Source organism: Aquila chrysaetos, chromosome 3, assembly GCF_900496995.4.
Source record: "Aquila chrysaetos chrysaetos chromosome 3, bAquChr1.4, whole genome shotgun sequence".
NCBI lineage: Eukaryota > Metazoa > Chordata > Aves > Accipitriformes > Accipitridae > Aquila > Aquila chrysaetos.
This window is the reverse complement of record NC_044006.1, coordinates 47,426,314-47,454,236: the sequence shown is the minus strand read 5'-3', so window position 1 is coordinate 47,454,236 and position 27,923 is coordinate 47,426,314. Positions and strand designations below refer to the sequence as shown.

The window sequence follows — 27,923 nt, the reverse complement described above, 5'->3', positions numbered from 1 at the left end:
CATTTCAACTTCTTTGAAACTGTAAGACTTTGTAACTCATTTTACTGGATCCATAAGCAACTAATACAGTTTTGTATGAAGACGAGAGACATCTTTGATGAAAAAAAATCAGAATACTTAAATGCTACCACCAATCAGTTGGGGGATGAGAGATAAAATTAGCATTTCTACATAGGAAAAAATACAATACACTGTAACAAAATTGCTGAGGTGCACTTATCCCAGAAAGATATTCTTAGCCTAAGCTGTGAAGATTGCAACACCTGGAACTAATTTGCAGTGATTAAATATCTGTGTTGTTACACAAAAGTGAAAGCCAATTCCATGAACTTTTGCAAAAATTTTCAAAAAGCCTTAGATTTATTCTTGGAAAGACAAGGAAGCAGAGTGCTCAAAGACTTGGAGACTGAAAGCGATGAAAACATGAAAGGTAATCTCCAAGTTTTATTGCCAGATGCTTGTGAAATAAAGGGTTCCAGGCAGTACACCAGACAAGGAGTTATAGAAATGAGAACAAGAATAGTGGAGTAGTTTGCTCCTATCCTTACAAAGTCTAAGCCTCAGTTTTCTCTCTGATCTTTGCCTTACTGTTTTGGTAGGTTGCTTGTTTAAATTTTTAATGAGATGGGCTTTCAAAAAACTCAGAAATTCTCCCTGAGGTCTCTCATGCACTTTCTGAGGGGCTTCTCTTCCAGTTTTCTCACTATTTAGTTTTTCTTCAGGTTTCAGAAAATAAACAAACTTCATTATGTACTCCAAAATTTGCTGGGTGTTGCCTGCATTTCTGAATGAACCAACATGGATTCTAGTTCAAAGTCAGAAATAGGCTGGAATAAGTCATCAGTCCCAAAGAGCTAGTAAATGGAAGACCTAGGTCAAAGACATAGCATTGAGGTAAGAACATTAAATTAGTCTAATGATTAACTCCCCCCTCCCCCCCCAGCAGTTATTTATCAACATATAACACCAAGGGTCCCGGCTTCATTTGGTTCATGCTAGATGAATTTAACGTGTCTTTCCTATCTGTATTTAATAACCCCATTTGATCTGCCTTAACAGAAACTAGCTCCTTTGCTCAGCCAGTTAACATGTATTCCTATTCATGCTGTGTACCTAACCCATGGAGATGAAGGCTAGAAGGATAAAAAAAAGGGAGGGTTGTCTCGGTTGAAATGCAAGGAAAATTTTTTCCAAAGCCCTCAGAGTTCTTTAAATCTGTAAAACTGGAGACAAAATTAACAATTCACCAATCCACAAGTTCCTAGACATCAATATCTGTCTTGAGACGTTGACAGAGGGGTATCATTTGATGATGATGAAGTTCACTAGACTCACTGTCTTGGATGGATCCAACTTCTATATGGATGGTAACTACTCTTTCATGCATACAAGCAAGCAAATAAAAATAGCTAATTGAGCTATTTTCTCCACAGAAGGGGAAGAAAGAATTATTGCTATTTTTATCTGCAGTAGCTGAGTACCTTCTGATTACTTACAAAAATTTGGGTCATGAAATTTGTCTAAAAAGAAGAACCCCATTACAGCAAATTACCTAAAAACATATTGAACTTTAAGAATGGTGATAGACCCATTGTCTTCAATGAAAGCATTCACATACTTAAATGCTCTTTTTAAATCATCTACCAAGCTACCATCTCCATAGCTAGCAACCAGCTTGCACTAATTTTAGCAAGCTGAGGAAATATTTAACATTTTATTTTAAGTATTTAAAAGAAAAGACAATCCCAACAAAGGGGAGTTTGCTCAAAAAGAAGCAGAATTTTCCACTCAGTGCAGACAAGTGACAAGGATACTGTCATGTCAGGACTGTTTCCAGAGTTCAAGAATCCACTGGAAATATCACCTGTGAGGTCTGTATATTTAGAGGCTCACAAGTGAATCTTACACTTGTTAAGATTTGCAGAGTCAACTCTTGCCCTTAGACTGCTGCCGGTCTTTGCAATGTAATTGAATAACTCTACCCTTTTGCTACTCCAAGAGATCACTCAGGTTTTTCTAGATGTTCAGCAACTGCTAGGTGAAAGCTTTGAGCAACAGAATAGGTAAAAAGAACATAAACACAGGATGATGAAACTGCCATTTTTTGGTTTCAGTTATTCTGCTGACACAAGTGTATGAAAGTATTTTGGAGCCTTCAAGACAGAACCAACACTTTGGTCTCATTTTATTTCGTGAAACATTAGCTGGAGTAGGTTTTGGGTTTTTTTTTTTTTTTCCACCATGAAGATGATAAACAAATTTCTGTAAATCAAAAGATTATCTTTACAACTTATGTTTTAATGACATAAGACAGCGAATTATTTTTCAAGACATAGTATAGCCATACCTTATAAAACACAAAAGCTTTACCTGCGTAGTATAATTTGTTGACTGGAACCTGAGATGACATAGGCTAGCCTGGTGCAAGAGCCCAACTGCAATGCCATATCCTGGTTCCTATATTGTCAGTGTCCCTGTGCTCACTCATGAACCTGGTGCATTCTGTGGTTCTCTGAGATAAGGCATTGTTGTATTCTTTCACAGTCTCACATCAGTTACATATAGGTCCTTTTGGGGAGAACTAGAGAATCACTGGAGAATTCTCAGTGTTCAGAAAATTTAGACTGCATCCTACTAGAAACTCAGGGCATTTAGACCATAGAAAAACTATTTTAACCTGTATCCCAGACAGCAAACTTTTAAACATTGAAATGCATAGATTTTAATGTTTAAAGAAAGTCCCAGACTGAGTAAGCTGTTTTTCTGAGAGGGTGAGTGTATTGGTTTTGTTGGCAAGGTTTTGGTAGCGGGGGGGGGTTACAGGGGTGGCTTCTGTAAGAAGTTGCTGGAAGCTTCCCCTGTGTTTGAGAGAGAAAGCCAATACCAGCCGGCTCTAAGACGGACCCGCCGCCGGCCAAGGCCGAGCCAATCAGCGATAGTGGTAACGCCTCTGTGATAACATTTTTAAGAAGGAAAAAAAGTTGGGATAGGCAGATTCGGCAGCTGGAGAGAGGAGTGAGAACATGTAAGAGAAACAACTCTGCGGACACCAAGGTCAGTGAAGAAGGAGGGGGAGGAGATGCTCCAGGCGCCGGAGCAGAGATTCCCCTGCAGCCCGTGGTGAAGACCATGGTGAGACAGGCTGTCCCCCTGCAGTCCATGGAGGTCCATGGTGGAGCAGATATCCACCTGTAGCCCGTGGAGGACCCCACGCCGGAGCAGGTGGGTTTCCCGAAGGAGGCTGTGACCCCGTGGGAACCCTGCGCTGGAGCAGGTTCCTGGCAGGACCTGCGGATCTGTGGAGAGAGGAGCCCACGGAGCAGGTTTTCTGGCAGGACTTGTGACCCCGTGGGGGACCCACGCTGGAGCAGTGTGCTCCTGAAGGACTGCACACCGTGGAAAGGACCCATGCTGGAGCAGTTCGTGAAGAACTGCAGCCCGTGGGAAGGGCCCACGTTGGAGCAGTTCGTGGAGGACTGTCTCCCGTGGGTGGGACCCCACGCTGGAGCAGGGAAGAGTGTGATGAGTCCTCCCCCTGAGGAGGATGAAGCGGCAGAAAACAACGTGTGATGAACTGACCGTAAACCCCATTCCCCGTCCCCCTGTGCCGCTGGGGGGGGGTTGGTAGAGAAGCCGGGAGTGAAGTTGTGCCCGGGAAGAAGGGAGGGATGGAGGGAAGGTGTTCTGAGATTTGGTTTTATTTCTCATTACCCTACTCTGGTTGATTTGTAATAAAGTGAGTTAATTTCCCCAAGTTGAGTCTGTTTTGCCCGTGACGGTAAGTGATGAGTGATATCTCTCCTGTCCTTATCTTGACCCACAAGCTCTTTGTTATATTTTCTCTCCCCTATCCAGCTGAGGAGGGGGAGTGATAGAACGGCTTTGGTGGGTACCTGGCAACCAGCCAGGGTCAACCCATCACAGTGAGGAAGGTAAACATACAAACAAATAGGTAAATAAATTTGTGCCCAGATTTCAGTGACAGGAAAAAAGTTATGGAGATAGTCAAAGATTACACTTTGACATGACAGGAGATGACACCATGACTGGAGGACTGCAATGGATGGATGACAGACCATTTCATAAAGAAGTGGACAAAGTCTTCTCAAAAAACCTGGAAGAAACCTTTTAACTGCAGGCCTTGTTTGTCAAGGAGGGCTTGAACCACACTGATATCTGCTGCAATGGGGACATCTCTGGACACAAAGAATCCACGAGATTTATGGAGTATGTCAGGGACAATTTTTTCCACAGGCAGTGAAGATGTAGGGAGGGTATGACTTCCTGGCATAGCTGTTACTCACAAATAAGAAAGAACCAGTTGGGAATGTGGTAGTCAAGGTTAACTTTGGATGAACTGAGCAGGAGACAGTAGAGTTTAAGATCCTGAGAGACATGACGAAGTCAAATAGTCAAGTCAAACTTGTAGGCAGAATCATATGGGTGACTGCTTTGAAGGACAAAGGGGCCCAGGATAGCTGGTTGACCTTCAACGACAGTCTCCTCAAAGTACAAGAATTGTCCATTCCAATGTGCAAAAAGTCAAGTACAGGCAGCCAGCTTGGCTGAATGGGGAACTCCTGATTGAGCTCAAATGCTAAAAGGAATTGTACAGAAAGTGGAAGCAATGCTGGACTACCCAAATTCAGTAGTAAAATTAGGAAAGCCAAAGCTCAGATGGTAGGAGATGCAAAAAGCATTAAGAATCTTTTATCTTGGAAGAAAAAGAAAGACTAACTGTGGGCCCATTCCTGAATGGGTCAGAGAAGTTAATGACAGAAGACAAGAAAAGTATGAGGAACATGATGTCTTCTTTGCCTTAACTTGTAAAGGCTTCTTTCAGGTCTGCTTTCTAAGTCCTGGGGAATTACATCGGGAAATGTATTACTTGTGTTAAAATGAAGAGTGAAAGACACAAAACAAATTGGACATACAAATCCATGGGACCAGACTGAATTATCTGAGAGGCTGCTGAGGGATCCAGCAAGTTTCATTGAGACACACTTTCCTGCAATCTCTGAATGGACTAGCATATGTGGGAGCTCTCTGAGGACTGGAGACAAGCAGATGTCACACTTGTTTTCAGGAAGGGCAGATCTAGGGAACTACAGGATGATCAGTTGCACCCATGGAGCAGAGAGGAGGCAATAGATATAATTTGCAGGAAGGGAATTTCCAGTTAGACAGTAGGAAGAGATCTCAAAGAAGATGGTCAGACACTGCAGTAGAGACACAGTAGAATCTCTATCCTCGGAGATATTCAAAACTCAACTGGGTGAGGCCTTCGTCTAACCGCAGTGATGTTAGGCCTGCAGGCCTCTTCTAAGCAGGAGGCTAAGACTAGATGATCTCCAGAGGTATCTATCTAAATTATTTTGTGATTCTAATTTGTGATTTTGTGCAAGAATATTTCATAAAAATTGGCAAAAACTACATTACTAATAAAAATGAAAATGGAAGGTTCTTATGAAAGCTTTGCAATGAGCAGTTTCTTTTTGAGAAGATCAGAAGTTCTAAAAATGTTAAGGGGGAAATCTTTTGAATAAATTTAAAAGAATTTAGGACAGGAAGAGATTGAACTACAGTCCTACTACCTTTTAAAAAAATTGTATGTATTCCCTGTGCTGCAGTATAATTCTCATGGCGTTTAACATGTTGGTGAACTAGGCAAAAAACCTGTCAGTTAGTAAGAGTAACCCAAGCCTCTCAGAAACTAAGGACACCCTGCTCTTTTCCTTTAACAAGTCAGTTACTGATGGCTTTCAACAATTTGTGTATCTAGGAAAAATATAAGTGGCACTCTCATGCAATGGTACAAAGGAATTTGAGATTTGGATGCCAACTCATTTGGGTGCCTTTGAAAATGTGACTGTTGTTTCAAGGGTTTTTTGTTTGTTTTTTGGTTTTTTTTTTCAGGGTGGAGGGGTGGGGGGAGGGGGTTGGTTTGGGATTTTTTTTTGCCAGTACCAAAGGGCATTTCACAATGGGGAAAAAGTATCCCAAATTCTGTAGACAAACTGTTGCAAGTGGCTGTTTCATCTGTCATTTGCTCTATCTGTTGGCATTCCTGCAGATAAAAGAAGTCTTAGTGCCATGAGATGAGTAAGAAATTGGGTCCAATATAGTATGCTAGCAGACTGATTTTTCTCTCTCACACGCCTTCATATTGAGTGGGATGTGACTGCCAAACCAAATCTAGAAGAAATAGTGGATTTGAATGTTAGCAGAGATGGGGGGCGGGGGGGAGAATTAACATTATCATTAAGGTTGCCTGCAGTTCTAACCACATTTCAGATTATGAATATACAGCTCAAGGATTTCTGGCATTTTACACCCTCCCCCTCATCCCCCCCTCTTTTTTTTTTTTTTTTTTTTTTTTTTAAGAGGAATGCTTTGCATCCTTAGTTATGAAGACAATATCAATATAGTAAAGATTATTTAAAGGGACGAAAAATTGGATATAAAGGCCAATCCCGTAGTTCTATTCATTGAAACTGCACCCCATAATTAGCTGTTACATTTAACTTATAACTGCTACATTTATAGCTGTCTTCAGTTCATAAATACGCATATAAATAGCTATATATAAATAATTTCATAAAATATTATTCTTTTGCTAAATGCTGTCAGCTGAGGTAAGGACCAGATTCAATAATCTGCAAATCTCTTGTGAAATGCTGACAAATAACTACTCATTTCAAAAGTTGAAGAAACTAAATGTTTCACAAGCAATACTTCCCCACTTCACACACTGTGGCTTCTGTTATTAAACTAAGGTATTATGAAGGATAATGGCATCAAATACACTTGAGAAAACTTAGAATTTATCAATATCTACATCAAATATACTACGTAAGAATATCATTCTATGCACTAGGGTACTTTAGCTACAGCTGAGCACTTGCAACCTAAGTGTCCAATGTGCCACAGGCATTTTGCTCCTCTCCTGCACCCCTGTGCACTCTTGCTTGACCATCCTGGAGGGAATGGAGGCCCTGGGAGATGAGGCTGAGGGCTTGGTACAAGGCACCTTCTTAGCCTGCCACAAATATACTAAGCTCCTCATTTCTTCAGTTGTCAGTTACAACTTCAATGAAACCCATCAATTCAGAGAGAAATCCAAGTCCTTGCCCTGAGGCATTGATTCTCCATGAAACAGACACTCTATTTACTAATTTCTTCCCAAAAAACACACTCTAGGCTTGCTCCAAAGTATATTTAAAATGCAACTTTGAAAGGAAAGGATACCCTCTGCCCCAGTATATCAGGCCTTGTGATAGGGAGCTCTCGTAGAAACTGGAGCATGAGGGCACAAGCCCCTTCAGGCAGGCAGGGTTTGAGGCTGACTCTTGCCATGGAAGTGCCCTTAGTCCCATCCCACTTGATAGAAGAGTTGCACAGGCACCCTGTCCTTACAGTTTCATTTACCAAAAATCTTGTCTTTTTCTTTCCCTCTCCCCTCCTCTAGTTGAGTTCTTTCTCCAACTTTGCAAATTGTTTCAGGCTTCAGAAAATGGACCACTTGCCAAATCACATAGACGTACAAAACCTCCACTCAGGCCCGTTTAAAAGGCCCACCCCATTTGTATTCACTGAGAATAGTGCATGTCCTTTCACAGGGCCTGGGACATTGTCGGTCTAGCACTAGCCTTTCAGCTGGTAATAAATCAACTCCACTGACTCTGAGGCAACTACTCCTATTTACCTCAGCTAAGAACCTGTCCCCAGTGCTGAAATGTTGATCTGATGAGTTAGTATCTATTTCCCTAAAATTCCTTCTGGGCATTGATTGTTTTCCCCTTCCCCCTTTACACTACCTTGTGAAGTTGTTAGGCAACGTTAAAACATTGGAGACTATTTTTAACAGTGAATGTAGCAATCCTTTATATCAGCTTTGGTGGGCAAAGTAAATGTCAATCATTCAGAATGAAAAGACAGTGCATAAATAATGACAGATAATAAATATATCTGATCAAGTTTTTCATAAGTCAGTGCAAGTAATGCTAAGACTATTTTGTTAGAATAAACCAAATATAGCGAGATCCTTAACAACACCTTCCCTCTCTTTACAAAAATTCTGCAGATATTTGATTATTTTTTCAATATTTGTTACTATAGTATCAAAATTATATATAATTTCAAATATTAGAGATCATTTACAGATATAGCTCATATCTTACTTCAGCTAAATGTGATGTCCCTTAGAGTGATTGGTTTGGTCTACGCGTATGGGAAAGAATTTATATTTATCTTTTTACCAAAAGTTGAGAGGTTGGGTTTGGTCTCCTTTAGCAAATCTTCTGATGAGACATCTATCTTGACAATTACTATACAGACATTAAGTTCAGTTTTTTAGGAGTAAATTTTCTATGTTCTTTTTGTAGTTTATGTTTTTGCTTTCTGCCCCCAAGATTAACAGTTTGCTTTTTTGTTTTTCCTCCCTCTATGCCAGCAACATTTGGGATGTTTAGCTTCAAGAAGAACAAGGCATTAAAACATGTAAGCCTTTATTTTATAGGTGGTGTAAGTGTTCGCTAGTCAATGCTTCTAGAATATCCCTTAACTTGGCTTAGACTATGCGATAGTAACAAGAACAGAAAGAGTTTAAATTCTATTTGCCTAACTGCATATCAGTGACAAAACTTTTGATTTCTGTGGCATTTTTTTCTTTAAGTATTTGTGATTATGATTTCATTTTGGAAGTCATGTGTGCTACTTCTATCTGTTACAAGCAATTCACAGTATGTCCAACTAAAATGAAATCATTATTCTCTAGGATTAGCTTTCAGAGTTATTCCCACTGTGTGACTCCCCAAAGCAATAAAACAATGCACTTGCAGGATAACAAGTTTTGCATGTTAAGAGGTTAACCCTGGCGTCCTTAGTCAGGTAAAATCCTCTGTGCTTGGAGTCAGAATTTTACCATAGTAGGGACTGCAAGACTGAACAACTAATATCTCTCCTTAAACTGCTGTTATAAGAGTCCTTTTGAGTTTCTGTGCTAATCTAAAATCTCTTATTGCTCTATAGTTTAACAAAAGAGCTTTTTTTATGCTTTGTGTTATATTGTGGAAACATTAGCAAGTGAAATAAATGTGAATTTGGCCTTTTTGCACTTAGAAGTATTTACTTTGAACTGTAATTTACTTGTGATACTCAAAGACACACTTTGTAAATAATAGGAAAGCATCAGAAATCAAATGCAGATTGTGGTATTTAGTCTTGTTTCGCCATCATTAACCATTTCAGTTCTACAACATGGTTCAATAAATCTTTTGGACATCTCTCCTAAAGGAATTAGAGATCAGCAAAATAAATGAAGCTGTCTACAAGTGACAGCTACAAAGGGAAACCCAGAGAAGGAGGGTAAAAAAAAAAAAAAAAAAGGTGCTCCTGTGAGCAGGTGATAAAGCAGATGCTGTAAAACAACAGGGGGATTGCACCATTTCTTCTCCAGAATTGACAATCGTTTGCTAAACAGCTAGTCATGCTCCTGGAAAACCCTGTCCATCAGCGCATATCAGTACAAATTAATGATGACATGTCCTGATTAAACTTGCTGTGCTGTGAAATGCAATGCATTATCTGCATGGCAGTAAATGAACAAATGCTCACAGGGAGTGAAAGAACAAGCAAAGCCACACATCTCAGGTTAGGTCTGGAGTCCTGGCTGCCTGTGGTGAAGTAGGTATTTAATTGGCAAAATCAGTCTTGTCTTGTGGGTTTTGCAGGCTATAGCTTTTTGTTCTGTTCATTAAAAAGATTTGTCTTGATAATGCCCTTTCTGTAAAACTGTAAGTCAAATTTTAAAATCTTCAGTCAAGTTTTTGTATCCCTTCCTCAAGCAAACCTTAAATAAGCTTGTACTCTGTGAAACATCAACAAGAAGTCCCTCTTTGAAATAAATTGCATACTACAAATGTAGTAGTGATGAGGTCACAGTATCACCCAACAGGAACTTTGCCCAAGTAAGAGCTAAGCAATTTCTCAATGAGGATTTTAGAGGTGTCTCAAAAGTTCATTTTTCTAGAGTCAAAGGCAAACGATTTTATACTTTTAATGTAATTTTTAAAAATAAAAGAAAAAAGTTGCTTAAGTTTATTTTAAAGACCCTAATACCAGAAGTTTCATTTGGCTTTTCTCTTCCCCAACATAGAGGATGAAAACACTTTTGTAAGAGCTAGCTATTTTTCTTATTTAAAAAAACACAAGTCATGTATTTAACACTGTTTCACTTTACTAAAGCATTTCTGACATAACTCATAAATAAATAATTCTCTATGGAGTTGAACAAGCACTGCTTCTCAAGGAAGACAGATCCGCTGAACAAAAGATCTCTTCTAAAACAGGTAGGTTACCTTGGGGATGGGAGCCAGACTTTGCAACTCATACTACTCCTGAAAGGAAGGACCACTCAAGGCAGTAAGAACACCATTGCCAGTACAGCTAGTAGAATCTGGAATTTCTTCTCACATCTGCAAAATACATTGATGGCGGTAGACTCAATCCAGATGGCTAGATGAAGTCTGAAATATTTTTCAGAACAGTTCTTTATCCTGATCTTACTTTACTTAACTAACATTCCAGGTCAGATTCCAATCTCATGTGAAATCTAGAACAATTTAGCTGATTGCTGTGGACTTGCATTACAACGAATGAGATTCCAGTCCAAACGTTGTAATTTCTGTAAAGGAAGTGCATAAGGCAGCAATAGTGACATTTCCTCTATACTTTCATTCAGGGAACAGATGGCAACAAATTAAAAATTATTTTGGGAATCTTAGGAGAAGTAAAATATTTAACCCTTTCCAGTACTTAGCTTCCTCTGTACATACTACCTGGCCAGCAAATGAGTGGAAGGTGAAACATGTCCATTTCCCTGCCCAAAAACATATGGTAAAGAAATACTGTACAAGAAGTTCTTCTCTGAAGTTTTAGTTCCTATATTAAGAGGGTCTAGGAGGAGAAGAATTAGCTATGCAGGAAAACATAAAGAAGCAAGGACTGCAGCTACATACAGTGATGCAAAACACCCTGAATGTCTTTGTCCAAGAAGGCATGAAATACCAAGAGCAACCTTTAAACTATTCTTAAATACTTTTCCTAAGTTTTAATAAAAGGTGTCAGGGCAGGAGAACACTAATTAGAGAGGGAGTAATTAGTACTATGTAGATTTAAGATAGTGTTTCCTTCATAAAGCAGGCTGAGAAAGTTGCAGAAACCCAGGCTGTTATGTAGGCAGCCAATTCAGGAGGCTATAGCTGGCTAGTATTCCCTTCACCTGGCTGCATGGCCTGTGACATACCAGGCACAGCCTGGCACAGAGTGCCTTCAGTTTGTAGGCAGTCTCTAAAACAGAAAAATGCAAGACAATGCAACTTTTCTTTCCTCCTTTCTTCCATATGGACTTCAACCTACTTCTTTTATTTCTGAAATAAAGTTTTAATTAAAGCTGCCTTCTATATAATGCACTGCACTTCAGCTCTGTTGCAAATAACACATTAATTTCCCCTGACTCCAAGTAAGCTTACTTTCTCTCTTTTATCCCTGAACACATCTTGCCTGGGCGAGCACCAATGGGAAATAACAGGTGGGAGCAACAAAACTGAGGTAGCTTACTGGAAGTTATGACAAACTCTGCATTTTGTTATTTCTCTCTATTTTTAATATATATACTTCTTTATTCTTGCAGACTTCCCTCACTAAAGTTATGGAAAGAGCCTTAAAAATGCAGCTTCTCACTGCAGGAATGGAAACGAAGGAGTTACAGAAGGTAAAACAGTGGGTAAAGCATATTGAAAGAGAGGTGTATATGCTCCGTTCCAGAAATCACCAGTACTGTGCCACCCTGTAGGCTACAGGGAGGCACCCTAAGGAATGAATCTTTCTTTGTGACCTCAGGTAGTCATATTTGGCCTTCAAGCTCCATTCTTACATGCCCATATCACAGTTAGGGTAAAGGTCCTTGTATATTTACCTGAAAACTCAAGTCAAAATCCAGACTGTAAGATATTTTGCCTGCCTCTTTGCAATTCCGGATCAGGTCACTTGCAAAAAATTAAATGTAAAAAAATTTCACAAGGCTGGCTTCCCTGCAATATACAGGAAAGAAAGGAAGGATTTGATGTTGGTCTATTCAGCATCTCTACAAAAAGCCTCCAAGGTTGCTGCGTTTGAGATTGGGTTTTTTTGCCTCCCCCTCCTTTTTTTTGGGGGGGGGGGGGGCGCGGCGCGCTGGGAAGGGAGGTGGTAAGGAGGATTAAGTGAAATCCCACTGTATGTCACAGTTGTCTTGTCCAACAGAAGAGGGAATGAATAAAAAAGTTTCAGAACAGGAAGATGAAACTGTGACAAAGTAAATCCTCGAGCTGGGTTAATTTTCCCCAGATATCATGTGCAGATAGGACATGCAGTGTAATCATCAGTGGGCTATAAATGCATCTGCCAACACAAACTTACGTGGATAGATTTCTGTTGCTGTAACATTTAAATGATGTAGCTGTGGACCAGAACACCTATTGTGCTAGATGCTCTAACACCCCAGAACATGGAGCTCCTTTCCCCCCACCCCTAAAGAAAGCTTGTAATTTAAAAACAATTATGTACAGATATGTGGGAACATGCAAGAAAACAGGTTCTGATTTCTGTGGTAACTGCTAAAATATGGCCTTTTTGTAGACAGTTGAAGGAAAGATTTGAAAGAAGGTAACGGAGTAGCTTTGTAGATGTTTCCAGAGGATTTTTAATCAAATTAATAGCACAATGTGTTAAAACCCCCAAATCTTTGCTTTAAAATCTAAAACTACACATTACAGAATGTCATCATGGCTTGATTAGACATAGATCATATGAATAGGTACTTGCCTTTGTATCGAACAGATTATACAGAATGAGAGCTCTAAACATAGAATGATTTTAGGTATAGATATAAAAATACCTTTTGTTAAGGTAGGCATAAGCCACTAAAGGCCTCAAAATGAAGACAAATAGCCTGTGCCTAATGTAACCAGAAGGCAAGGGGGGGGGGGCGGGGGGGCAGGAGATAGAAAGAAAGAAAGAAAGAAAAAAAGAAAAAAAAAAGTCTGAGGATGGCTCCTGAGAGAAGATAAGATTGTGAACTGAGAGACCAGGAATCCTTTAGAGGTGAACTCCAAATGGATCTGAATAGCAAAGAAAATTTACAAGGGCTGTGACTAAGATCAAAATAACAAGTACTTTAATTAGAAGTGTATCAACAAAGCAAAGGAAGCAAACTAGCAGAGGGAAAACAAAGTGATGGAAAAACAAACAAAAACTTCAAAGATTGAGGAGAATGCAGACAATCAGTTATTATTTTATGACTGAAGGTAAAGATACAATAGTGATGAGCCAGAAGTCAAAGAAATACTAAGTAGCAGTACAGCCTCATGACATGCATGGGAACAGCTGAACGAAACTAAGTGATAATGGTAGGCAAAGAAATAAGGCCAAGAACCTTGTACCTTCTCTACATTCAGTATGGCCACGTGACAATTAAAATGGTTACTTCAAATAAGTATTCTCAGTCCTCCTTTACCACTGGACTAGAGCAATGAGTAAACTTAAAGTTTTCATAATTCTACATGCAACATTTTTCTAAGGAATAAGACTAGTAGTTTTCAGGATATTTTTTTTTTTTTTTTTTTTTTTTTTTGTCTCATGGCAGATAACCACTGTTCTTCCTCAGATTATAGTTCTGGAGAAAAAAATGCCACAAAATACATTTTGTTGCTATGTTTTACTATGTTGCTTTATGCTAACTGTTGATTAACAATCTAATAACACTGAAATGAATGAGCTATGAGATTGCCTTTATATCTTAGGACAACACAAGCTTGAAGGTGCACAACGGCTGCTAGAAGTGACAAAACAGCAGTCAGAGTACACAGACATTAAACAATACTGCAAACAAAAAGCTGTATGTAAATGCAAGGGATTGGATACGTACACTTTGTACACAATTTGCATACCTCCAACGAATGACATGCTAATCAAGGTTTGCACACATGCATGCTTTTTAACATTTTTTTCTTAAATGTTTTTATATAGCACCTAGCACTGGTTATTTAAGCACTGGCAAAGGCCTGACTCACTACTGCATCACTGATGTTTTAAGCATAAAAGACAAGAAATCCAACAGCAGCAGCTACTCTAGGTAGAAATAATTAGGAGTTTGTTGTGTTATGCTGTACACATGTTTTGCAGCCCTGTGTTGGGGCCTCTTAAGGCAACAGTACAGAATTTGATACCAAGTCAACATTCTGTTGAACAGGCTAGTCCTAAAAGCTAGGTTTAAAGCAACTATTTATTTGTAGTCAAGTTTGGTGTTACATTACCCTAGCAGGGTGATTCAGAGCACTAAGGGTAGATTTCTAAGGCTCTGAATAGTGAGAGGAGAGGGACATTTACACATAGAATCCATAAAATTTACATGTGAATTGGCAAATGCAAAATAAAACAGTGTGAATTCCACCTAGTTGGAGCTTCAACATTCCCAGGCCTTTGAGATTCAGAGGGTGGAGTTTAAAGGCAGGTCCTCAGCAAGCATGACTCACTTATAACATTGGTTATAGCAGTTACAGTGTTTTCTGGGAAGTTGAAGTCTTTGACTTCTTCCTTAATCTAAGAAATTTCAAATTTGCTTTTCTCAGCATAATGCCTAACCGCCAACCTATAGAACCGTGTAGGTGAAAACATATTCCAATACAGGATGTTGAAGCTAAGGCTTCTGGAGACAAAAATACAAGATTGCTAAGGACACAGAAGAGTGAGAAAGAGGAAGACATGAGTACGCAGCTGAAAGGGAATAGACTTGGTGAGCTGGTTTCCAGGCCGATAGTGTGGGGAAACTTTGCAGGTGCAAGCATTCAGTAGGTTTTTACAGATGTGTGAAGGCACAAAACTTCTCAATCTCTTTCCTGGACTTCTTTGCAGACATTTTACCTGAGGCAGTAAAGATGTTCTGAGCCCTACCACAAGATAGCAGGGATAAAGCCCTGGCTCTGTGACTGCAATGGCAAACCAATGACTTCAGTGAAGTTGGGATTTCACTTCCACATCCCTACTTCACTTTAACATTGTCTCAAACAAGGCTATATTTCAATCATAACCTCCAAAGCTATGACTTAGTGTCATATTCTACATTAGGACTTTAAATGCTTTCAAGGGGATCCACATAGGTGTAGCAGAAGTACCATGACCCACAAATTATCTATATTGTATAGGAGATGGCAGCATACAAGTAATTCTTCAATGTTGATTATTCTTGCCAAAAAATATTTACAGTAGCCATTGCAAAGCTGTGCTAAAAAAAAAAAAAGTTTTAACACCTTAAAGGAACCAAGTAATTAAACAAATAGTGACTACCTCTGTGTTTCTGTACCTTGCAAGTAGGCTGCTTCTAATGAAGGAAAATTTACAGAAAAGGTTCTGTATGTAAGGGGAACCAGATCTGGCAAAATATTCTCAATCATTCCTTACACACTTGTGGCTGCATATTCTGATGAGTTGCTATGGTATGAACCTCCAAATTCACTTATAAACAACTTAAAGAACCTCCAAATTCACTTTAAACAAGTTAGAATGAAAGAATATATGAGGTTGTAATTTGGCCAGAACCCCCCTCTTTTGCAAACTTTTACTGAAAAGAGGTGAAAATGGCATTACGTGATTTTTTCCTGCAAATGCCTTTGCTGTCCTGTGGTGTTGGACCAGAACATATCTCAGGTTCCTTAAAACATTATTTTGTTACACTTGTTAAAGTCTGTTTTCATATGTTATGCTATTGCACTGTATTTTGTGGAGGAAGGACACAGTAGAAATAGTTAAAAATTACCATTTGTGCTATGCCTGAGATAAGAAAATAGCACAAATATTGCACGGACAAATGAGTGTTATCAGTGGTAAGTTACAGATGTATTTATTACCTACTTGTACTCTTACATTTTTAGATAGACATCACTCTAGAAATGAGGAAAAGAAGTTTAATTCTTTTCTGAACTTCTAACAGTTTGTTTCGACTTCTGCCTGTGTGAGTCTGACCCCAGGAATTCTGCTCTGCTCTCAGTTGTCAACACAACTGTTCTGGTTGTATTTGAATGCTTTGACTAGCTCTCATGGTAGTACATATTTCTACACACAGACCAACAGGGAACAATTGGCATCTGCCATAAGATTTATTTTTTGTCCAAGATTCAGCAGGCAAGCCAAGGAAAAACTATAAATCATTTCACACAGACTAATATCTCAAGTCTTTGGCAGAGAAAGCCGTTAGAGCTGATAAAGTGACAGGATTCCCATCAGAAGAAGAGAACCTTATCTTGCACCAAAGGAACATAACATTTTCTTAAAGCCCCATTAACCTCATGCGAGTCCACTCACCTCTTGTCCCAAGACCGTAAAAATAAGACTGATGATTGTCACAGCAAGGATTTTAACATGGTATCAATTGGCTTAGACATTCTAACATTACTCAGTGATAAAGGTACAGCGACCAAAAGAGGAATAGCAAAACTTCAGACAGCATACATGTTTTGGGTAACTGTGAGGTGAAAAGTGTTCACAGATTAGCTATCACACAGTATTAGCTGATAGTTCACCCAAAAGATTGAGACACACATTAAGGACCATGAACTACAGTGACGCACAAATGCCTCATCAATGTGATTGAATTATTGTCAATTGAGTTACAGTGTATTCAGTAGCTTAGAGGAAACACAAACATTATATCTGCCTTGTCAATAATTTATTTTACAATACCTAGTCTAAAATATTCTTCTGTTACTCACTTTTAACAATTAGGATAACTTAATAATGGGATTTCCCTTCTTTAACTGCCTGTCCAGTCTATTTTTAGTGAAAACCAGAGTCCACTGCTGGGTTTTTTGAGAGAACTATCAAGATATTCAGTGAACTTTTAGGCTATGTGAAATATCTTTTTGTTTAACATTATTCTGTTATCTCTTTTTTCAGTGACAAGGTAGACCTGTACTGACAAATTAATCATCTGAAACAGGAGGAACTATGAATCAAAAAGCAACTCCTTGAAGTTAACTCTTAGGACTTGTGCAGCTATTGGAATAATAAAAATGCAGAGATGTTAAATAAAGAATAGAATTTGATGTGCAGGCTTTTAGTCTGGTGACAATTGCAGCAGCACAAAGGTTGAATGTTTCATTTCAGGATCTTGAACAAATACCAAGAATGTTAAAATTCTCCTAAAGGAAATAAGAATTAGGTTCATCCTGAAATAAAGTAAGAGCATCATTTCATTCACTTTTTGCTTTTTAAAGTGAAAAGTCAGTTATACTACAATATTAGTTAATCAGTACATTAATGAAACAGAATTAATGAATGAAACAAATTAAAACCTTACATTTCCTTTTGACATTTGAGCACAAAATATTTTCACATTTAAAAAGGTAAATCTGATTTTGCTCTGAAATTGGAATCCAGTGAAAAAATAGAATGATCAGGGAAGGTATGTTCCTCCTCACAATTATGTATGTTTTGATAGAACAGAGGCTAAGGAATTTTTCACTAGCACTAGTGACAAAGTATGAAGGCCTCAATTTGCATCTCAGTGCAAGGCTTGACTTTGTAGAATAGACAGTTGGACAAAATCTTTCAAAACTTCTTCTTGTAAACTAATTACATTGAACCATTAAGAGATAGATTAAGCTGGCTAAAAAAAAAAAAAAAAGCCGTTCAGAATACAGCCACAGAAAACAGTGGTGAAGAATTCTTAATCTACGTGTATATATTGTAACAAGGTCATACAACTCAAGAGAAAACCCCAACACACCCATTTTTCCCCCAGATCCTCCCAAGCTACCTAAAATTAACAAGTTGTTGGTTTCTCCTTCAGTAATAGGACTGAATTTAAACACATGGAAGTAAAGTTCAGCTCAAATGGAATAGATCTTCCGGCATTTACTTGCTTACTTATGTGTACACCATAAACATATAGAATACATGTCTGAATCAAAGTTCTAGTCCTTATAATTCTGGGGTAAAAAGAGAGGTTTGGAACTCACTCATATTTACTAAAAAAACCGCAACAAAACAACAAACCATCACACTCAAAAACCCCACACCACACCACTGGCAACAGCCAACCTCATGGTTTGGCAGAAATCACAGTGCTGATGCTCACTTTGCAAAGTCCAGTTGCCTCACTGAGGGATATACAAATCATCACTATCTTTCTGTAGATACAAATAGTTTAAAGAAGAATTGTTATTAAGTGTTTTTTTTTTGTACTTAAATAGACTGACAGGCCTGAAGATTGACAACTTGTATTTTCTTATTGGCAGGCAGAATATGGCCTATAAATACGAGTTTCACCAAAAGAGTAAGACGTGTTCAATTCCCTGTCCAGAAAAGCTACTTATTAATGCAAATTGCTGTGTTCCTTCACAGCATGTGAGTTTGACCCTAGTTAAAAAACAAACAAACAAACAAAAGTTTATTTCAAATAGGTCAGTCGGCAGCTAAGTATTTTCAGTCATCAAGGTTAGACTAAAAACTGTCCTGAAAATTCAAAATCTTTGCTTTTCATTCAGTTAAACCCTGCAAATAATTTTCCATGTTTATTAGAAATGGGCACCTCACTATGAAACTGCTGCTTTATCAAAGCAGCTACCACCTTTCTATAAATAACAAAACCTGATGATTATCACTTACTCTTTGTATGAGTCATATTTAAAGAGAGCCCTGAGGTGCTTCTCAGGTAGTCTCTTTGAACAATGAATCAGAAAGGAAAAAAAGCAGCCTCTGAAATATCACCATGCCCCGATTCTAGATACCTAGAACATATTGTTGCCTATTTATAGTTTCAAGCTGTCGGGCAGTTTCACATAATGGAAGTCAATGGTCATAGATAAGCTTCCCTGCTTCAGCTATATTTGTAAAATTAAGAGAACCTGGTAATGGGAAAGCTCCAGCCGCGTCTATGCCACGGACACACAAATTGGAACAGGAAAGGTCAAACATCTTTATTTCAAAATCAACTGAAAATCCATAGTCTGAGTGTAAATTGGCTATAAGAGCCAGAAGGCTCCCCATGGCACAAGCCCAGGTTGGGCGGACACCAGCAAATCTTGACAGACCTGAAGAGACTTTGTACCATCAGTCATTGCTGCACAGCACAGCCTCAGATCCTCAGGTGCCACAGATTTTAACCTATTACTTTGTATCTCATTAACAGATTCAGCTTCCAGATCTTGCCTATGTTTTATTTATTTTCCAGCCAGGGCTACAGTAAGGCTTTTACTCACCTCAGCAGGACCACAAGAAATTTCCTTCCTTATAGACAGAAGAGAGAAAACAAAATGCTTTCAGACCTGACGGAGCTAGAGACAAGCAGCAGCAATTATCTGACAAGAGGTTGACACATTCTTCACCGCTCTTGCATAAAACATTGAACAGTGATTCTCAGGCCCACCTCTCTTTCTAAAATTTTTTTTTTTTTTTTCCATGCAAACTGCTTAGCAGTTTCACAAACTGCTATTTAACAGCACGGGCAAATGTCTTTTTTTCAGGGTATGAACGTACTCAGAAATAAACAAAGCCCTGGCAAGTCTTTTATCTTCCTTTGACCGCCCTTCGGTTCTCCTGTGCTCACAAGCCCTTCTCCCTTCATGTGAAGGGCTCAGTTATTCCTCTTCTTGGGCCTAACTCCTCCCAGACAATCCTTCTCCCTGTGAAGGAAAGAAACACTACCCACATCCTACAGCTCTAAATGGAGGGGGTCTCTAAATCAATCTAATTAATCCACTCCCTTGGCACATGACTGCTCGTTAGCCCTGAGTGCCTTCATCTGGCCTCCCAGGCCTCACACCACCATTTCTGTGGGCTGCCTTGGAGTGACCCACCCCTTTCACACATCACTTTGAACATCTGTTTTGTCATTGCTTAGCAGAGTTCTCTGATCTCCTGCTTTCTTGTCTAGAGATAATTCTTCCTGATTTTTTTTCGCAGTTTTGTAGCCATTCTCTCTAGTCACTATTCCAGAGAGGTGAGGGACAACACTTCTCTGAAGTGAGTGCTTCCCAGAAAGTCTTGATCTTGCTATGATCCACCTCAGAATTACAAGCCCCAGAAGCCAGTTGAGGTTGAAGGCAATAAGTTACAGAATAGTGCTAGTACCCTAAATCACTAGTAATCACTGAATAGCTATAGTCTCAGCAAACAAATATTAACCTAGAGGTTAAAAAAAAAAAAAAAAAGGTCTTTTTCTCCCTTTCTTACAATAATTATATCTAACCCACACATTCTTTGACTGTATTACTTCTTACACGGGTATTTTGAAACACATGGAAGTCTGTGACTTTATTTGCATTAAGTAATTTTGGATATTAGCTAATCATTGTTGCAATTTACATGCAATACTACAGAGTTGATAAGAGTGAGGAAATGTTACAGAACATCTACTTCTGCTTCAGAAACTAAGTGCTTCCCAGCTCATCAAAGCCCTAAGCATATCAGCACATTACCTGATCTAACATGCACATACACGTACACGCACCAATAAGCCTAAATCAAGAGGTCTAACCCCCTAGCTTTAAATAATCATGATGATATGCATACAAATATCTTGCAAGTACTGGAAACAGTAATTCTGTATTTGTCTCTGCAAGAAATTCTGCTTCCACCTCCTTTTAACAGGAACTCATGTGAAGTGAGAGCGATGCTAACCAATTTCAGAAGTTAAGGTTTCTTCCAGAGACATCATGTTCTTTCCTCAGCACATTGCCCAGCTGCAATGCTCTAGTAGGGAGATGAAAAATTTGCAAATCCAGTGTCAGACATAATTCCTACATAGTTGTAATTTCCATTTATATTGCAAACATCATTAATGAGGCCTTAAAGAATGCTTCATTGTAAACAGTGGAGGGTTTACAGCTACTACTCTTCAGTCAATGTAAGAACAGTGCATCTATTTCAGCTGGATGAAGATACATGCATATATTCTTTGTTTCACTTCATACACTGGTGTGTAATTTCATGAAGTTAATTCTGTGCGTACTGAAGTAAAAAAAAAAAGCACCCCCCCTCTGAAGTTCTCTGTCATTAAATCAAGCATTTTCCTTTCATACAATGTTTTACGTACTCTTAAGATTTTCTCTTCATCAATACTTTCAACCTGAGCATGGTTTTAAATTATTAGAGGCCATGTTAAAAAAACAACCAAACAAGATTAATAGAAAAACAGACTGTCACTGCTATGGTAAGTGCCAATACAGTAAAATGGCTGCTCCATTGTATTCTGCTACAGTGAGAATTTGATACATACTGACCAACAGGTCTGATTTACCTTTTATAGGTCTAGTCAGAATTGTATGTAACTGTGATTACATGAACCCATATATCCATCTTTATATGAAAAAGTATGTTGTCAGCAATTTGCTATTACAGACTGGCACATTTAAAATTGCATACATTATTAAATAATAGCTTATGTATAATTTTATTTGTTTTCAGAGTTACAATTTTCATGAGATAATCATAGAGCACATTATATATTATTGTTAAACACATTTTTGCCACAAAAAGTTGAGAGCATTAGTAGAAAATCCTATGTCAAGTTATGTGAAAATATTTATCACCTGTCACCATAATTTCATAAACCCAATGTACACTTTATGTAATATTATGTCAGCAAGTTCCTTCTTTTTGCAAATATCTTTTGCTCTATACTTATGTATGCTTGCATTTCAGAAGTGCATCAAATGCTTCTCTGGGTGCGTGTTTGCAATGCACAGGAAAAATATGAGTTTACTCCTATGGCAACTGTGATTGTCAACACCACTGGACCCAATAATGGGGAATTACAAGATCTTAATTTTAGCAAATAATTGCCCTCATATTTCTCCACCTAATGCTGAACATAACATTAATTGGTATTTACCTCCTAATGTTTACAGAACACAGACTGTATATTTCATAGACATAATCCTTACCAACTATATACTGACTTTTATTTCAGTGTCTATTATATAAATTAGAACTCTGTTGATTTCTTATACTGAGGAACAAATAATAGTAACTTTATTTAAACACATGCACAGTACCGTGCACTACAGAATGATGAAGTACTATTTTTTAAATGGATGAATGAATCAATAGAAAAATAGATTTAATAAATCATTAACATTTTAAAGTCTAGATAAAAATGGGAAATCATGCATTTCAAGCAAAGTTTTATTTTTTTCCTTGTTTGTTTTTTTGATGAAATCTCTGAAAACTTAAGACATGCAGAGCTGAGAAGCAGATCACTCTGAACAATGTTAAGACTGCACAAAAAGTTTTGATTGAGACTGTTAATATGCAAGACTGAAAAAAGTTGCCATTCTTGGACTTCCCTTCAACATTAGACAGTGCTGTGCAAACCTCAGACAAATCCCTGTATTATGATTTCTAAGCTGTTAGGAAGTCTCTCAGAGGGCTAAGAAAGTAAAAACCTGAGCAACTGCCTCCCCAAAATTTATGATAAGAAATGTTTTGATTCCAGACAGCAGACTACAAAAGGGGAATAGATAACAGTTTATGCTTTCCTTAAGAGATTAATTTAGGGGCTGAGTAAATTATGGATGGCATAAATTTATAAATAATAATGACAACAAAATTAGATATAAGTTTAATTTTGCAATATTTAGAGTATGTGTCTATACCTATCAATTTATGAAACAAACGAAAAGTGAGTATTTACTCACAATTAATTTAATGTTTTTTCCTAACCCAACATTTGTCTGGACATTGCCAACATAATCAAAAGAACTGTAAATTTTCAGAAGTGAGTCTACTCCAGTGAACTTGATTAATTATGCATTAACCCATTTCTCTGAAGCATCCTTCACTAAATCTTTGGTGGGAAATGCACTTTATTAGGCATGAGCTTTGGTTATTTGTGTGCATATGCACTATGCTATCGGTCAATATGCAGAATGATTTAAAGTTTGCCATGTTACAGAGATGTATTGCTCCTTAAAAAAATTCCAGTGTTTCAACAAACAACACTGATGGCTAGTTTTGCAAGTATTATCTTCACTCCGAGCACGATCTCCTTAGCCTTATAGTTTTTGCTCAAACTTGCACTGACTTCCAATCATATAAAAACTTATACAAAGCTAATCATGATCACTTGAATACTGCACACGTTGTTAGATGTTTTCAGCAGGTACAGTTACTCACATACATAGGAGTTATCAGAATAAGATATAAGATTTTAATGCTTAGCTGAATTAAAATATTCTCAGGGTAGAAAGAAATGATAAACTAAAAGTACAGGTTAATGAGACCTGTAATAAACTTTACTCTGAAACAGGTCTAATTGGCTACTGATGTGAAGATGTTTGATTCAAGAGATACTATTGAACCTATGGCATATGATCATTCTAGTTGAAAAAGTTCAGATGGAAAAGAGAAAAAAAATCAAATTACCTATGGCATTCTCTTCCCATATTCCACAGCAGAACTAGCCCATAGATTAGTAAATGGTAACGCATGCAACAAAAAATATGCTGTATCACTTTATGTAAACATCTGCTTTCATCATGCAAAATGCCTACAAAACTGTGACAATATTTTTTTCTAGTAGCATAGTTTTACATTAGCTCAGTTACAGAAACTGTTAAACCAAAATCCATGATTTTGCAAGTAAAAGATATTCTAAAATTCTTGAAAGATTTCCAGCATAAATATTCCAAAGCCCAACAAAGCTAATTGGTTTCCTAAAAACTAAACTACATAGGCTTATTCCTTGCTGTGGTTCCTTGTTCTTTTGATGATGGAAGAGAAAAGACCAGTTTTTGGAGGAGGTCCCATCAACATGGGGGCTTGGTTCTTGTGAGTAATTTTTATCTGGGGGAAGAAAGAAGAAAAACAGAGTTAACCCTTGAGTTAGTTCAATTCCAAGTATCTGAGATGCCTGAATTATCTTTGTATGCAACTTCCAAACCTTCTTTATTTAATCAAAAATGAAAGGAAAATACCTGTATTTTTTATAAATGATGTTACATATGTGGTAAACCAATCTATGTGTAACCATTGTTTCCACAAATACTTTAAATTATACAAGCAATCAATATTAAAAATCATATGCAATAAAATACATGCCAATATGTGATTTTACTTTTTGAGTGTGGGATTTATTGCTTGCTGTTGAATATTTTACATATTACAAGATGAATAAGAATTAAAAAGTTGGAAAGGACATACATGCTGACAGACCAAGCTGTTGCTGATTAAGATATGAGCTATGTCTTTGTATGCTTTATTTATACATCTAATCAAGTTGTACTTCTCTTTTAACACAGGCCACTGCTTAATTTCAAAATAACCATTATGAATGAAAGTCAAAAGTTAATACACAAAAAAGGTCAAAAAAGATGAACTAGCATTCTAATTTGTTAATTAATTGTTAGTAGAATAGACTCAAATATTGAAAAGACTATTTAAAACACTTTGTAAGACTGCTCTAAAGCCACCCGTTTTGATTTCTTTGATATAAAACTACGAATCACCTTAAATGAGACAACCTTAAAGTAGATTATGTCTGCAATTTTCTCTAATTCAAGTCTAAATTAGAGAAGACATTTTATGAATGTATGCTATGCTCAAAGCTAATTGAAAGCAATTATCAAAGTGGCATTTTGTCTGTGACTTTAAGATACATTGTAAGATAATAAATGATTCTCATTATGTAATAAAAAGGTCACATCTTGCCTTTGGGCTAGTGACGCTAAGAGTTTTTCAAAAGCAATCCGAGACATTTTCTTTAGTGAACTACGACTAATACAAGAACCATCACTTATTAAATATCAGTTGTCACCTGCATAGTACCCACATCAGAGATGGGTATTTCTTTCAAAAAGAAACACCACCTCATTAAAAACTGCAAAAATATATCTCTTGAAGTGCATACCTGACATTTTCAAGTTAAAATGAATATCCTTCACTTGTCATTCACTAATAGTAATGAAACAAAAAATGTATGTCACGTGCAGAGGCTCATTAAAATATAGATCAGGACATTTCTTGGGGTGGAAATTTACTTTACAATATGAGGAGACAGAAACATAAAAATCTCAACAGAATGAGTGGGTTGGTTTAACTCTGTTAGAGCCTTTACTTTACTCTCCAAATGCTCATTTCCATGCCAACTTAGTTCATCAGTCTCAAATTTCATCCGTGACCTCTTTTTGTCAACATTGTTCATTAGTATCAAATTTAGCATACAGTTTTTTTTTTTTGGCAACCTAGATTAATTTCACACGGATAATAACTCTCACTTTCAAAGACTGGTATCAACATATTTTCTCACAAGAAATTCTGCTTCAGGCACCACTCTGGAAGCCAAATCCGTAGTTGGGGTAAATTGGCGTTATTCCATTGATGTCACTTCATATCAGCTGATGATCTGGTCCTGGAAAATCGCCTCAAGGATTTTTGTAACTTTAACATGCTTCATAAGACATATTTTGGGACTCAGGAACAGTGATGACATCAACCTGATCCTGAGGATCAATACATGAAGTAATCTGCAGCTGCTGTGAGTGAATTTTTTGAGAGTCATAAGGGTTCAGCTTATTGCAAGATTTGGCCATGATGTGGCAGTAGGAATGGCCTCAGAGTTTCCTTTCAGAGATAAATCATAGTAATTCCATCTTAAAATGAATGAAAGAGCAAAGCTCAAAAGATGGCTCTAGTATGAAGAGGTGAGGTAATCCTGAGACCCCATACAGATTGCACGTTGGACTGGGGCTGTTCAATGCTGCTGAAGATGAATGCAATTACATATTGAGAAAATGTTTATCATTTGTAATGTTCTTTTTTGGCTTGAGCCATCTGTTTCAGAGACCATGACCTCTTCAGTATGTTGTATCCTATAAGCTGAGATCAGCTAAGATGCCTGAACATGATTAACCACTCATGCGCATGGGGATGGAGTCCTATATGCATTTCTCCGAGACATATTTTCAACTGTTATAAATTGGCACGATTCCAGTGGAGTAAAATATATTTTACACTCTGAAAATACAAAAATAAAGTGTAAACTTAAGGTATATTTTTTTACTTATGCATGGTAGTGGATGTTAACATTGCATTGGTTAACAATGATAACCATTTATTCCTTATTCTCCTGGTGAAAAAAAAAAAGATTAAAAAATCTTATCTTTGGGTGATAAAAAGAGATCAGTATGTTTGTAATACACACTGGACCACTGCACTACCTTGCCTGAAATAGGCTAATTTTGTCTTTCTCAAGACTTTCAGGCACTGCATTTCTGCCCTGGACTCTCAATTCTGCTTCTGTTTTCATACTGGCAGTGCTGCCAGAGTTGGTGCTGTGAGTTTGGGTGACAATACTTTGTACACACGAGTACACACTTCGAGATGGGAAGCAGCACTAACTGTCTCAGAAAGAGAAATAGTGTTCTAGATCAAAGTAGGACTGAACACTGAAAGTGCTGTGTGGGAGACTGAAATGGACAAAAAAAAAAAAAGAGAGAGAAAAATCTTTAATTACAAGCGACCAAGATTTAGTTTAGTTAAAAATAAAGAAACCACTACTTATAGCTGTATATAGATTCTGTGTGTGTGCACACGGAGTGTCTAAAGACTAATTTTTACCTTTCAGTTTCTCTTTCATTCAGCAAGCAACCTCATGTCTTTTTTAGTAGAAGCACAATTATAAAGGCTTTAAATAATACCTATTACATTTTTGGTTTTCATTTTTCCTAGGTGAATCTGTGATTTACACACACGAGAAAAAGAGATTGCTCAGACAAAAATCCCCAAAGCTGAAACCCTAACTTAACACATTTTTAGGAACTGATCATACCCTGACAAACATACTCATACAAATTACTATGGAATTCTGGAAAATAATTTTTTATTTTCCAGAATAAAAATTCAGTTTCATTGAAAATATATAATAACTTACACAAAATATGGAGGACATTCTAAACATAAATTAGGGGAGTGCCTGAAGGGCTGCTGGGGAAAAAACCCCTTCTATTTGGCATATTTGGCACAAATTTATATTTAAAAATAGGCAAAACGAGGAAATAACAAAATTCCATTTAGGGGGAAAGTATATAGCCATATGAATTGCTAAGATATCATGGATTTTTTTTGTAAGCCTGATACACAACATTATAGGCTAAACTCAAACTGTTGAAGCCAATGGCAAAACTCTCATTCACTAACTGACGCCAAGATTTTATCCTATGAGTTCATGATCACAGAAATTTAAAGGGCTGGTGCACCTAGTAAATAGGTTTAGCAGAAAAATACTGCATTTGTAATTTCAAAATCACCTTTCCAGTGTTAGAAAGTGTGTCCAATGATGTATTCGTGGGAAGGAACACCAGATCTAATTAAAAAAGAACACAATTCTTAAAAGAAGAGATGGTAATTGCTCCCTATTTGTTGATAGCAAATTTTCTGATAAAGGAGAAACCTGAATTTGTGATACTAAAGACATTTATAAATGCATAAACCAGACATTTATTTGTTTCAGGAGCAGGACGGAGTTTCAAAATATGCCTTGAAGCCACATTAATACAATGCATCCACTAAAGGAAATGCAGTGAGCATGAGTAATTTTAGTGTGATAACTGTATCTTTTGGGTCAATCAGTTTTGCTTTCATACTCCTTTTTCTGCAGTATGTGCTGGTTACCTATGTGTTCCTGACTTCACAGAATGCCTAAATATTTACTACTATGACAGAACATGGTGCTATAAGTACAGGTACTAACTACAATGCTGAATGAGAATAGAAAACTGGAAACAGAGATAACCAACTCTGCTTATAATATTTCAATTAATGTTAAAGAAAGAAACCCTGTATTTTAAGGGCAGAGAGGAAAAACTGACAAAAAACTTAGCAGGTTAGAG

At 37.5% G+C, this 27,923-nt stretch overlaps 1 protein-coding gene across 7 annotated transcripts in view; it reads right to left on the bottom strand.

Moving 5' to 3' along the window:
* Positions 1 to 21,463: 21,463 nt before the first annotated feature.
* DGKB (diacylglycerol kinase beta) overlaps positions 21,464 to 27,923 on the bottom strand; it is a 368,055-nt gene continuing 361,595 nt past the window's right edge. For all 7 annotated transcript variants that reach the window (XM_030010154.2, XM_030010155.2, XM_041122700.1 and 4 more), the window contains one exon: positions 21,464 to 23,880. In XM_030010154.2, coding sequence (XP_029866014.1) covers positions 23,773 to 23,880 — 108 coding nt within the window. In that variant the 3' untranslated portion in view covers positions 21,464 to 23,772. The remainder of the gene's footprint in view (positions 23,881 to 27,923) is intronic.